Consider the following 13682-nt stretch of genomic DNA (forward strand, 5'->3'; position numbering starts at 1 on the left):
ATGCAATTTCTATTACGAAGGCTTGTGTTTATTTGGTACTTGTACTATACAGCTGATAGAACATAGGTTGCATCGTTACTATTGGCTGATTTACCAGACACCCTTCATGTATCCTAAAATGTAATTGGTTAACTCTATTGTCAGTCAGCCAATGGGCGGCTCGTGTTGCGAAGCACGCTGGGAATTGTAGTCAGCAGAAAGTCGCAAGTTAGAAGTTACTTATTAGAAGAAGACTACAGATTCCAGAGTCCTGAGCGAGAAGAGAAGACCCCAGCCGGGAGGATACAGCCTGTTCACACCGAGGGCGAGGGACGGTATTATCTACTGCTCTGTGTATTAGGAGAGGTCCGTGTCCTGATGTCTGTGTATTAGGAGGAGGAGAGGTCCGTGTCCTCATGTCTGTGTATTAGGAGGAGGAGAGGTCCGTGTCCTGATGTCTGTGTATTAGGAGGAGAGGTCCGTGTCCTGATGTCTGTGTATTAGGAGGAGGAGAGGTCCGTGTCCTGATGTCTGTGTATTAGGAGGAGGAGAGGTCCGTGTCCTGATGTCTGTGTATTAGGAGGAGGAGAGGTCTGTGTCCTGATGTCTGTGTATTAGGGGGAGGAGAGGTCCGTGTCCTGATGTCTGTGTATTAGGGGGAGGAGAGGTCCGTGTCCTGATGTCTGTGTATTAGGAGGAGGAGAGGTCCGTGTCCTGATGTCTGTGTATTAGGAGGAGGAGAGGTCCGTGTCCTGATGTCTGTGTATTAGGAGGAGGAGAGGTCCGTGTCCTGATGTCTGTGTAGTAGGAGGAGGAGAGGTCCGTGTCCTGATGTCTGTGTATTAGGAGGAGGAGAGGTCCGTGTCCTGATGTCTGTGTATTAGGAGGAGGAGAGGTCCGTGTCCTGATGTCTGTGTATTAGGAGGAGAGGTCCGTGTCCTGATGTCTGTGTATTAGGAGGAGGAGAGGTCCGTGTCCTGATGTCTGTGTATTAGGAGGAGGAGAGGTCCGTGTCCTGATGTCTGTGTATTAGGAGGAGGAGAGGTCCGTGTCCTGATGTCTGTGTATTAGGAGGAGGAGAGGTCCGTGTCCTGATGTCTGTGTATTAGGAGGAGGAGAGGTCCGTGTCCTGATGTCTGTGTAGTAGGAGGAGGAGAGGTCCGTGTCCTGATGTCTGTGTATTAGGAGGAGGAGAGGTCCGTGTCCTGATGTCTGTGTATTAGGAGGAGGAGAGGTCCGTGTCCTGATGTCTGTGTATTAGGAGGAGAGGTCCGTGTCCTGATGTCTGTGTATTAGGAGGAGGAGAGGTCCGTGTCCTGATGTCTGTGTATTAGGAGGAGGAGAGGTCCGTGTCCTGATGTCTGTGTATTAGGAGGAGGAGAGGTCCGTGTCCTGATGTCTGTGTATTAGGAGGAGGAGAGGTCCGTGTCCTGATGTCTGTGTATTAGGAGGAGGAGAGGTCCGTGTCCTGATGTCTGTGTATTAGGAGGAGGAGAGGTCCGTGTCCTGATGTCTGTGTATTAGGAGGAGGAGAGGTCCGTGTCCTGATGTCTGTGTATTAGGAGGAGGAGGAGAGGTCCGCGTCCTGATGTCTGTGTATTAGGAGGAGGAGAGGTCCGTGTCCTGATGTCTGTGTATTAGGAGGAGGAGAGGTCCGTGTCCTGATGTCTGTGTATTAGGAGGAGGAGAGGTCCGTCTCCTGATGTCTGTGTATTAGGAGGAGGAGAGGTCCGTGTCCTGATGTCTGTGTATTAGGAGCAGGAGAGGTCCGTGTCCTGATGTCTGTGTATTAGGAGGAGGAGAGGTCCGTGTCCTGATGTCTGTGTATTAGGAGGAGGAGAGGTCCGTGTCCTGATGTCTGTGTATTAGGAGGAGGAGAGGTCCGTGTCCTGATGTCTGTGTATTAGGAGGAGGAGAGGTCCGTGTCCTGATGTCTGTGTATTAGGAGGAGGAGGAGAGGTCCGTGTCCTGATGTCTGTGTATTAGGAGGAGGAGAGGTCCGTGTCCTTATGTCTGTGTATTAGGAGGAGGAGAGGTCCCTGTCCTGATGTCTGTGTATTAGGAGGAGGAGAGGTCCGTGTCCTCATGTCTGTGTATTAGGAGGAGGAGAGGTCCGTGTCCTGATGTCTGTGTATTAGGAGGAGGAGAGGTCCGTGTCCCGATGTCTGTGTATTAGGAGGAGGAGAGGTCCCTGTCCTGATGTCTGTGTATTAGGAGGAGGAGGAGAGGTCCGCGTCCTGATGTCTGTGTATTAGGAGGAGGAGAGGTCCGTGTCCTGATGTCTGTGTATTAGGAGGAGGGGAGGTCCGTGTCCTGATGTCTGTGTATTAGGAGGAGGAGAGGTCCGTGTCCTGATGTCTGTGTATTAGGAGGAGGAGAGGTCCCTGTCCTGATGTCTGTGTATTAGGAGGAGGAGAGGTCCGTGTCCTGATGTCTGTGTATTAGGAGGAGGAGAGGTCCGTGTCCTGATGTCTGTGTATTAGGAGGAGGACAGGGCTTTGTTCTGATCCTGGTTAATAGTCAGGTAATATTACTTTGCAGTTGCGTGTGCTCATACTTGTGTTACATATATGTGCAGTGATTGGAGGAGCTGTGATTTGTGTAAATTGACTCCTTACTTCTTGCAGGACGTGGTGATAGTTGTCGGGAACATGGCGGAGCTCAGTGATGACGCCAGCGAGACGGAAATGCTGAGCTGCAGTCTGTCCATGTGGTATGGCGAACCATCGGGTGGCCAGGAGTTGTCGTTGGACCTTCACACAGCGGCCTCTATTGGTCAATGTGAGGTAGTGCAGAGCTGTGTGCGCAGGTAAGACTACATTCCCCAGGGTGATGGTGTTTAGTAACCCTGCATTCCCAATCTCATTTCATTGCTGGAGGTCTATTCTTTCAGACTGGGGATATGTCCCAGTGTCTATGATGAGACCCCATGTCCTTTGAGTTGTATTAACTGGTCATGTTTTACTTTTTTTAGGGGTGTGAATGCCCTTTAACCCTCCCCACTGCCCGGTTGGGGTCCGTCGGTGCTGTGTGCCCCTGGTAACTAATGCTGCATGTTTTGTCTTTGCACAGGAGGGATGTGGATCTGAATCAGCCCAACCTAGGAGGATGGACGCCGCTCATGTACGCCTCCTACATCGGCCATGATGCTGTGGTCAGCCTGCTGCTGGAGGCAGGGGTGGATGTGAATTGCAGAACGCCCAGCGGGCAGACCCCTCTTATGCTGGCAGCCAGCTGTGGGAATGAAAGTGCAGCTTACTTCTTGATCAAGGTATAACCCTCCCCCCCCGGGCAGCGGGTTGCAACGCCTTGTTCACGCCCGCCTGGTATTGCAGTTTTCATGCAGCTCACGTGTCTGTTTTATCATTGCAGCAAGGAGCTGAGATTGAGGCAAGAGATGCCCGTGGCTGGACCGCCCTATTCCACTGCACCAGCGCCGGGCATCAGCGGACGCTGCGATTCCTGCTGGAAAATGGCGCCAATGCAGAAGCAAAGTAAGAGTGCAAGATGGTCATGGGGCTTTCTGTACCAGAGCTCTCTTATAATGAGCCCTGTACCTGGTCAGAAGGACATAATCCGACTGGTGCCTGGACTGTGAAGGGGAACGTAATTGTATCCATTCACTGACAGCAAGTAGAGTTATTTAAAACTGTGACAAACCAAAACACAAATGAGAAAGTTATTCAGTAATTTTAAAGAGGTTGTCTCCCCTTAGACCTAGCGATTTGCCGCCAATGTCTGATAGGTGCTGGTCCCGGGGGTGCGTGACCACCCTCCTTTCACTCCTATAGGAACGCCAAAAATAGCCAAACGCTTGCTTGGTTATTTCCGTCAGCCCCATAGAATTGTATGGAGCGGTGGCCACATTTGTACGGCGCGCCTACCGTAATGGGACTGCCGAGGAATGCCAAGTGCGCCGCTCAGCTACAGCTCCCATAGGAATGAATGGAGGGGGCCACACATGCGCAGTGCGCCCTTCTTCACTTTGTTTGCTCCGTTCTAAAGATATTCAGACATTGGGGGCATATCCTAGGGATTTTCCGCCAATGTCTGAGGTGAGACAACCCCTTTAAGACAAAAAAAGCCCAACAGTCATTTAAAGGGAAACTCCGCTTAAAAACCACCCCCTCAACTAGCGCAAGCAGTGTACAGTGTAAGTGACGCAGAGTCCGGTTATGTCATTTTTATCTTCATACTCTCTTGCATTCGGACACTGTGCCCCCACAAACCAGCAGGGAAATGCATGGAGTCCTCTGCAGATGTGTGATAGAGATGTGGACGGCATTCTTTGATTCAGTGAAGAAAGCTCCCACATCCTTTACCTCTCAGACACCTTATCTTCTCCAGAGCCCAAAGGTTCCATGAGACCCCAAAGAACATGCCTCCTTGCTACGTCATATATGCCCAGGAGTCCTCTAAATGCATTTTACTGCTGGTTTATGGGAGCACAGTGTCTGAATGCAAGTGAGTGTGGAGATAAAAATTACATAGACAGTGTAACTGACACTATACACGACTTACCCTAGTTTGGGGGGTGTTTCGGGACTGACAGATTTCCTTTAATGTTTACTTGAGTTACATCCTGTATTATACTCCAGAGCTGCACTCACTATTCTGCAGGTGGAGTCACTGTGTACATACATTACTTATCCTGTACTGATCCTGAGTTACATCCTGTATTATACTACAGAGCTGCACTCACTATTCTGCTGGTGGAGTCACTGTGTACAGACATTACTTATCGTGTACTGATCCTGAGTTACATCCTGTATTATACTCCAGAGCTGCACTCACTATTCTGCTGGTGGAGTCACTGTGTACAGACATTACATTACTTATCCTGTACTTAGATTGACAGGACCAGGCAGTGAAAACATCATCACACCTGGCCCTGTCAATCAAAGTGCAGCAGTTGCAGAGAGAGCAGAGCCTCTAGGTGTGGTGTAACAGCAACGCCCTTGTTGCTCCTAGAGACTCATTTGCATATAATAAAACATCATGTTTCTCAGCAATGCGGGCACATATGAACATGGGACCAACACAGATGCCTTCAGCTGCCGAGTGCACATGTAACAGGTCAGCCAGTGTCATAGGCATAAAACTGCTGACAGATGCCCTTTAAGCCTGATGTAACATGCAAAAATATACGAGGCATTAACTGCACTGGAATGAGGGTGTCCATTTGTGTGAATAGACCCCTAACTGGAAAACTGCTCTAATCCTTCTAGGGAACCGGTTTATGGTTTCACTCCCCTAATGGAGGCAGCAGCATCTGGACATGAGATCATAGTGCAACATTTACTGAATCATGTAAGTCCCCAAACTAAACATCTCCCCTTAAAGGGGTTGGCCAGGATTTGTATATTGATGACCCATCCTCCTCAATATATGATCGTGGTGGTTCACCTCCCGGCACCCCCTGCCAGTCAGCTGTTTGATGCGGCTCTCTGGTGAGAGCTGGGGCCAGTGACGTCACGTGAATGGGATTGAGCTGCAGTACCAGGAACAACCACTGTACAATGGATGGCGCTGTGCTTGGTATACTGTGAAGAGGCTGCAGCAGTGGTCAGAGCTGATTGACGGAGGTGCTGAGAGTCAACCTCCCCAATAATCAGATACCGATGACCTATTCCAAAGAGAGATCATAAATACTTAAAATGGGTTGTGCCACTGATCTAAATCTATCCTGCCCCGCTGTATCTCTGTTATATCACTTTCCCCAAATTCCACCAATGAACAAAACTGCCTTAGGCCTCATGCACACAACTTTAATGGGTCCATGGTCCACATTTTGAGGCCAAGCATTGGACATGTTCTATGTTTTGCAGAATGGACATACGGACACAGAAACCACATGGATCATGTCCGTTCCTCAAAGAGATAGAACATGTCCAATACTTGGTTGCAAAATGCCGACCGTGGACCCATTGAAATCAGCGGGTCGGCCAAAAAACTGATGCAACACACGGGCCTATTCTGCGGATCTGGTTTTGCAGACCGTAAAATACATACAGTCATATCCATGCGTCATTGGTAAGAATAAGGGGCGTGGTTAGTGTCACATGATCTGCAGACACATGGCAAACCAGGAAGTAGGATTCAAGCATGGGGGATACGAGAAAACTGCAAATGAGGTAAATTTGAGGGGGGAAAAAAACAATCCAAGGAAGATTGGGAGCTAGAGTAATTGATGAAAATACACTTTAGAGTGAAAAGTAGTTCATGGCACAACCCCTTTAATTCCTGAAAAATCCCTTTTCAGCCTTTTTTTTTATTATTTTTTTTCTGGTTGACTGTTGTGAACTTGATTTATTTCAAAGGGGGTTAAACTTACTGAGACAGACCACAATGGAGATACCGCCCGCATGTTAGCAGCCAGATATGGCCATTCTAGGATAGTGTCGCTGTTTGACTCCCATCGTGCCAAGGGGGTTCGGACTCACAGCAGAGGATCAGGTAAGATGTGGTCCGTCCTAAAGGTCCTCCTCAGTCATTGAGTATTGGGTTATATTACATTGTGTCCATGGTTCCTCAGCACGTCATGAAGATCTCAGCTCATCGGACGAGTCCTCCTCAGCTCCCCACCGACCACGGCACCAGCGTAAACCTAAAGGGCCCAGTATTCATGATGGTCCCCAAGCCCTGGCCAAGATAACGGGTGGTGGGCCCAGCTATGGTGAGTTCAGCTAAACATTGGTCCTCTCCTACATCTGCAGGCATTGACCTGTAGTGTGTATATATAATGTGTGCATGTTCACGCTAGGCGGTCAGCTCCCCCCTCAGGGTTACGTTACCTTCAATGATGTGGACTATGAGACTGGAGGTTCAGAAGATCTAAGATATCGTGATGTCACCTCCCCGATCAATGAGCACGACGTGGAGAGTAATGGCAGCAGTAAAGGTAGGTGCCACATAAGATACCTCCCCGATGGTCTCAGTCACATGACTTACAGTATCTTCTGTATTTCAGTGGAGGGGTACACAGGTAGACAGCGGAGCAGCAGCAGTGAGGGGATCTGTATCAACACCGGCATGAGCAGCGAGGCCTCCCTGGAGAGCAACGAGGTACACATGTCCGACATAGTAAGCTCGACGGTGCTCCGGACGTCACTGCAATTTAACATTTTTAAAGGTGTTGCCTACCTTTTATTAAGAGATTGCCCATCCTCAGGATAGGCCGTCTCTAGTTAAATGGTGGGGGTCCGACACCCTGCATTGACGCTGATCAGGTGATGCGCCAGCTCCGTCAATTTTGTATCACTGCTGTGCTGCTCCCATTGACTTTAACACATTTAAAGGGCATCTGTCAGCAGTTTTGTACCTATGACACTGGCTGACCTGTTACATGTGCGCTTGGCAGCTGAAGGCATCTGTGTTGCGCCCATGTCCATACCGTATGTAGTAAACATTAATAAGGAAGGTGCACTACTGTGGATGCAAACAAACAAGTCTGACTAAACCCTCAAATTTGTGATAAAATTGAGAATTTAGCCAATATATCCTTATATGAAGGACATATCTGAGCCCGAGCACCGCGCCAAGGTATCTCTAGTAGCTCGGGACCTAACGCTAACCTACCTGTGCCGTATGGACAATACCAGGAGCCAGTGGGTGAATTACAAGAGCGTAAGGTCCGACTCCCAGCAAACTCCCAGTTACCTCCAGCATGCAGCCATGCTTGCAATGGGAGGAGGCTGTGAGTCCCACCCAAGACTGGCTGATAAGGCCCAGGCCTCACAGGTGCACCTAAATGTTGCCTGTGGATGAGAATCAGGCACATTTAAATATGGAGTTTATATACCTCCAAACCTATCTATATACAAACAACATAAAAATGGCGTGGTGTCAAAAGGCAGGAAGTGCTCAACCCCACATGCAGTGGTGCATCTATACCCAGGGGAGCAGATCCTGCACTTGTGGCCCGTTGCTAATGGCGATCCCCAGCAAAAATCCATACAGTGGAGGATGTGGTACTTGTGGTCCGCTGCGGGCATCCTCCACTGTATGCACTTCCTGCCTTTTGACACCACGCCATTTTTTGTTGTTTGTATATACCCATGTTCATATGTGTCCGCATTGCTGAGAATAATTATGTTTTAATATATGCATATGGGTCTCTAGGGGGTGTTGCCATTACGCCAAAGCTTATCTTCTTCTTTAGGACTCGGATCCAGCGTTAGAAACCGCCAACAGGAAACACACCAAATCATTTGGCAAAGGGAGGCAGCGCAATGGTGACGCCCATACCGGCCCTGGACCCTCACACTGCAGGACGTCCAACACACTGGCAGAACCAAACATCCCGCGGTATAACGGGCCCAAGGTACAATACATAAACTTTGTATGTGGCTATTTCCCACGTAAGCTGGTTCCAAAGCTAGCCTGACCCCTGACGTGGCTGCCGGCGGTTACAGTGTATTTTTATACTCCCTGTTAGAGAATTCTGAGTTAATGGAGGGGTCCTCAGCTCTTGGCCAGGTTGGAGGACAGTTAAAAGGGCGTCTCCTTCTCTGGAGGACCTGTTTTGTCCTGAATTACACAGGCAATGCATTGATTTCAGTGATCACCGTGTAATGCTTAATCTCTCCTGGGGTGGCGCTGCAGGGAAATTGAGCACTTACAGATTACAGCAGATCAGTGGAGGTCCCAGCATGGGGACTCCTTGTGGTCATCTTATTGCCCAGGGACCCTTCTAACAAGCAGGGAGTGTCCACAGCGGAGAACCCTTTTAAGATGAAGACTGGTCACTTGACCGACTCGTGGACAGGCTTTGAATCCTGTCCTGATCGCCATGTTTCTCAGTGGTGTATATTCTCTCCTCAGGACCTGGCAGAGCTTCTAGAGCAAATCGGATGCTCCAAGTACCTGTCCGTCTTCCAGGAGCAGGACGTCAATCTCCGAATCTTCCTTACCCTTACTGAGATCGACCTGCGGGAAGTGGGCATCACGTAAGTGAAGGGAAAAGGGTGGCGACATTGTGGCTGCACAAAGGTAGAGGAAGCCTCGGCTATACTGTGACTGAGATCTGAAAATCCTACCACGCCATCGAAAGAGGTTCTGCAGCAGCTGAGCCAAGGGTTAGCAGGTATAATGTACGTGGCGACTTCTAATATCATTTACTTAAACACTATATGACGGTTTTATCTTGCAGCTTATTTGGACCAAAGCGAAAAATGACCTCCGCCATTGCCCGCTGGCATAGTTCTGCCCGCCCTCCAGGAGATGCGCTAGAACAGGCCTACGCCGATCGCCTGGAAGCCGAGATGCAGGAACTGGCCATACAGCTTCATAAGGTATGGGCTGTTGGTACCGTCCTCCTCGACTTCCCCTGTACTAGGTGGCGGGTCTATATCACTTCTCTTTCCTCCACAGAAGTGCGAGGAGACGGACACCTTGAAAGGGCAGGTGGACCAGGAGCGAGAGCTCCGAGCTGTAGCCGAGGGCTGCCTCATGGAGCAGGAAACAAAATGGAGGGCCATTCACGGCCAGCTGGAAGCCACTAGCAACCTGGCTGCTGATGCACAGCGGGCACTCGCCCAACTCAGGTACTCCCAGCAGTCAGTAGTGGACTATGTGGCCATAATGAGCGCGGACGGCAGTTTTCTTCTTTTTTCTTTTTTTTAATCTTCACCATAGGAGCTGCCAGGAAGAGCTGTCGCTCCGGCTGGGCAAAGTTAATGCTGCCAGGACACCTGCCTGTAGGCCTGCAGGTAAGAGGCTGGGTGGAGAGCAGTGAGAATATGATGTCAGGTAAAGCAGTATTTCCATGGTATGATGTTATAACCTATCGCTAGGATATGCCATCACTTTATGATCGCTGGGGGTCCGACCTCTGATCCTGAAAATGAAGGGGCTGCAGACCTGAATTAGCATGACGTCCCCTTTGCTGTTTCCGCCTGCACAGCAGCGCCCGGGTCACTTGCTGTCCAGGGAACTGTAGCATATTGAATGTGGTTGGGTGCAGCTCCCTGCACAGCGCTAACTGCACTGGGTGCGGGTCCAGAGGTCACCCCCCCAATGATCCTAGTGATGGCATATTGTAGCCGTATGTCATCGCTTTATGAGATGGTAATGCCTTTTAAAGGTGTGGGATGGCAGCTGTTAAAGGGGTTGTCCCATTTGGACAGCTCCTTGTTTGAATTAAAGGGATTGTCCTGTGTTTAATGTAAAATCCGACAGCGTCATGTAGTACATGACAATAATGTTCTAACACAGCTAGAACCTGCCCTGTACCTCACATGGATCCAGAGCTCCCCCAGTCACTGCTCCAATTGCTCTGCTAGATTCTCATAAGGCTGGCAGCTCAAGGGGGTGTGTGCTTTCTACTGCAGCTAAGTGGGCAAGTTCTTTGTGATGCAGCTCAGGGGGAATGTCCTTTCTGCAGCATAAATGACAAGTAGTTTTACTGAGTCTTTTCCCTTAAAACTACATACCAATCTGCTCCTCCAGCTCTAGAACATGCTACCTGTAGAACACACTGCATTTTTTGGGGGGACAGGTCCTATTTAAAGGCTATGTACACCTTTTGGGGGCAATTTATTTTTATTATTGCATTGTACTCATTTTGAGCTAAAAATTATTTTTTAAATAGGTCTTTATTACAAATTTGGAGCCCTTTTTTCTGTACAGAGCTTAGAAGCTCTAACAGAGGGATCTGAATTTTCTCTCTGCTCAGTCAGCCGGCTAATCTGACGGGCTCAAAGCGAAAGTAAAAAGTATGATTCACACAGCTAGTTAATCCGTTGTGACAGAACGGCTCAATATTTTTAATAAAGACCAATTGAAAAAATGATTTTTTTAGCCCAAAAAATAAAATGCAATTATTAAAAAAAAGTTGTACATAGCCTTTAATTACTGGAAAGCCCCTTTAAGTCATCCACAGCGGCAGACCCCTCTCCACCACCTCTATGTTGGAATATAAGAAGGGATTGCCTGGATCGATAATGTGAGTAATCTGGATCTCTGGTGGTAACCTACCTGTTTCTTTTGTTAGCTCCTAAAGGAAGTAATGCCGCCCCACTGAAGTCTCTGAGCGTGCAGGAGCTTTCGACATCTCAGGAGGAAAGCTCAGTGGTGTTAGGTAAGCCGCATTTTAATGGACAGGATAAGAGACGCTATAGCCATAGAAGAGCACAGACGAAAATGATTTGTGTCCCTGCAGAGAAGGCAGTGAGAGCGCTGCAGGATAACCTGGAGAAGATGAGAACTTCCGACAAGGGGAGACATAAATGGCCTGATCCTTGAGGAACCAGGTACGAGAAGACCGGATTTGGTCATCCCATGCTTTCATATTCTTCACGTCGGACTCCTTGCTTAAGAGTTGTGACAAGTATTGAAGTTATGCGCCGTCCACAGGATAGAGGATAACTAACTGATCGTGCGGATCTGACCACTGGGCTTCCCAGTGCTCCTGAGAATTTTTGGGTCCCGTTTTTATATTGAAGCAGCTGGTCAACTTTGCGTCCTGCCAGCCCATTTTTTTTCACTGGCGAAGTACAGCACAGGGGATAACTTCAATAATTGGCACAACCCCTTTAAGTGTGGTATGCGGTTATGGTAAGTAATGTAGGAAGATGCAATATCAAGATGCCCAGGTAGTGACCCAAAAGTCACTGTAGTATCTGGGGCCACACTTTTGAGATTAACTGAGTTTTCAAAAAAAAGTTTGCATAATGGCTGTGCTTCTTTGTACACTCATAACTGTAAAGGAACAGTTATATTTGGGCTTCCCTAATGTCTCTTACAGCCATATTATTCCCTGTTTCAGCTGCAAAGCTAGATGCATGTCTCTCAAAAGCAGGGCAATCTGCCTTTTAGCAGTATTGTATGCAGTGACCTCACTTATCTTACTTCCCACTGTGTTTGTTTTCTTCTAGGGAGCTCAGAAAGCTGATAAGGAGGGATAAATCACAGTTACATAAAGGCAAGACGCTCCTGTGTGTTCAGGAGTGTAGAAGCAGTTGTTTCATATCTCAGCTAGCTCTGACATGCCGCCCACTTCTTCTCAGCGTCTTCTGAGTCTGTTACTAGTAGTGTTGAGCGAAGCGAGCTTCGGATGCTTCATCCAAAGTCGCTTCGTTCAAAACTTCGGAATAATACTGTACTGAGATCCGTCTCTGTACAGTATTAGAATGTATGGGCTCCGATGAGCCAAAGTTAGTCATTCACAAAGTCGCGCGTGACTTCGTTGAATAACTTCGGTAAAGTGGAAAACCGCTTTAAAACTTGAAACCGAACTCTCCTTTGGTTCCAAGGTACTAGTCGGCGCTATACACATACATCTTATTAAATAGCTCAGTGGCTATACTAAAAATTTTATTACATGCAATTACAAAAGTAATCCTATCCAGTTGCTGGTTTGAAAAGTGTCGAATATTTTTGATAGGACAACCCCTTTAAGTCTTTACCCCTGAGTATTTGATAACGCCAGTGTTTTTCCCCTCTTTCTAGGAGACGCTTTGATCATACCTCAGACGATGGGTGAAACTTTCCACCCCGAAGATGTTCCGATCCTAGATCGCGCTGCCCCCTGCCCTTCTCTGCTCGGATGACCACACAGAAGGGTCTGGCCGTGCCCTCTCTGGGCTGATGGTGTCGGAGGCAGACTGCAATCCCTGGTGATATTCTACTGATCCCTTTTTGCAGAAGGTGCGAGAGGGAAGGTGAAACTTTGATGCATCCTTGATGAAGAAGCCGTTGCAAAGCCTTTTATTTTATTGGAGGGGTTGAACTGTTCATGGTTTAGACGCCCATCAATGATTCTTATTTTAACGGAAGGATGTAATAGGTCGGCTGGAACGATGGCGCTCAGCTGAACTTTTATGTACTCTCAATAAAACTATGAAATATGCCGCTTCCGTTTTCTTTGGCAAAGTGATGATAGAATAAAGACCTAGTGAGGGGGCAAAGATGGCGCCTATAGCAACCAACCCACTTGGCAAAGTTCTGAGTTGATTAGTAACTATAGACAACATCTCCATTATGATTCCCCCCCCCCCCTCATATTGACGCTCCATTTTCTTCTAAGACTTGCCAGACACTCTTTTTACTGATGGATCTCATGTGCCCTGTGGGCCGCCGTTACGTCAGGACTTTTGCTTGAAGTCTAGTATTTTAGCTCAGATTACAAGTTCATCATATACCCAGATCTTGGTCAGTGCAGGCACAGCAGAGACGAGCCGTCCATTTTCCACATCTGCCACTTTTTCTGTATTTCATACTTTACCTGAAAATAAAGAGGACAGAATTAGATCTTCAATTTACCCCTATATACAGTACAGACCAAAAGTTTGGACACACCTCATTCAAAGAGTTTTCTTTATTTTCATGACTATGAAGGCATCAAAACTATGAATTAACACATGTGGAATTATATACATATCAAACAAGTGTGAAACAACTGAAAATATGTCATATTCTAGGTTCTTCAAAGTAGCCACCTTTTGCTTTGATTACTGCTTTGCACACTCTTGGCATTCTCTTGATGAGCTTCAAGAGGTAGTCCCCTGAAATGGTCTTCCAACAGTCTTGAAGGAGTTCCCAGAGATGCTTAGCACTTGTTGGCCCTTTTGCCTTCACTCTGCGGTCCAGCTCCCCCCAAACCATCTCGATTGGGTTCAGGTCCGGTGACTGTGGAGGCCAGGTCATCTGGCGCAGCACCCCATCACTCTCCTTCATGGTCAAATAGCCCTTACTTTCAAAGT

The 13682-nt window shown here is 48.1% G+C and overlaps 2 protein-coding genes across 4 annotated transcripts in view; one reads left to right on the forward strand and one right to left on the reverse strand.

Moving 5' to 3' along the window:
• Positions 1 to 242: 242 nt before the first annotated feature.
• On the forward strand, positions 243 to 12976 carry ANKS3 (ankyrin repeat and sterile alpha motif domain containing 3). Of its 3 annotated transcripts, none has more exons than XM_040441794.1 (17): positions 243 to 345; positions 2607 to 2788; positions 3052 to 3250; positions 3352 to 3473; positions 5208 to 5289; positions 6300 to 6435; positions 6515 to 6655; positions 6743 to 6880; positions 6950 to 7044; positions 8141 to 8302; positions 8803 to 8927; positions 9131 to 9272; positions 9352 to 9524; positions 9616 to 9689; positions 10973 to 11059; positions 11141 to 11231; positions 12430 to 12974. In XM_040441794.1, the coding sequence occupies exons 2-16, from the start codon at positions 2631 to 2633 to the stop codon at positions 11221 to 11223; spliced, it is 1917 nt and encodes a 638-aa protein (XP_040297728.1). In that variant the 5' UTR covers positions 243 to 345; positions 2607 to 2630; the 3' UTR covers positions 11224 to 11231; positions 12430 to 12974. The 3 variants fall into 3 exon arrangements, with proteins under 3 accessions (XP_040297728.1, XP_040297729.1, XP_040297730.1); XM_040441795.1 differs by having other exon boundaries at positions 261 to 383; positions 12430 to 12976; XM_040441796.1 differs by lacking the exon at positions 243 to 345 and adding an exon at positions 2411 to 2503 and having other exon boundaries at positions 12430 to 12976.
• Positions 12977 to 13084: 108 nt separating this feature from the next.
• LOC121008959 (glucagon receptor-like) overlaps positions 13085 to 13682 on the reverse strand; it is a 33050-nt gene continuing 32452 nt past the window's right edge. The window contains exon 13 of the mRNA XM_040441797.1: positions 13085 to 13204. Coding sequence (XP_040297731.1) covers positions 13133 to 13204 — 72 coding nt within the window. The 3' untranslated portion in view covers positions 13085 to 13132. The remainder of the gene's footprint in view (positions 13205 to 13682) is intronic.

Source organism: Bufo bufo, chromosome 7 (assembly GCF_905171765.1).
Source record: "Bufo bufo chromosome 7, aBufBuf1.1, whole genome shotgun sequence".
Classification (NCBI taxonomy): Eukaryota; Metazoa; Chordata; class Amphibia; order Anura; family Bufonidae; genus Bufo; species Bufo bufo.

Bases quoted from the DNA above. Each gene is read 5' to 3' on its own strand.
- ANKS3 (XM_040441794.1), top strand. From the start codon at position 2,631: ATGGCGGAGCTCAGTGATGACGCCAGCGAGACGGAAATGCTGAGCTGC. The intron at 7,045-8,140 runs GTACACATGTCC...CTTCTTCTTTAG, and splicing joins CCTCCCTGGAGAGCAACGAG to GACTCGGATCCAGCGTTAGA. The intron at 8,928-9,130 runs GTAAGTGAAGGG...TTTATCTTGCAG, and splicing joins CTGCGGGAAGTGGGCATCAC to CTTATTTGGACCAAAGCGAA.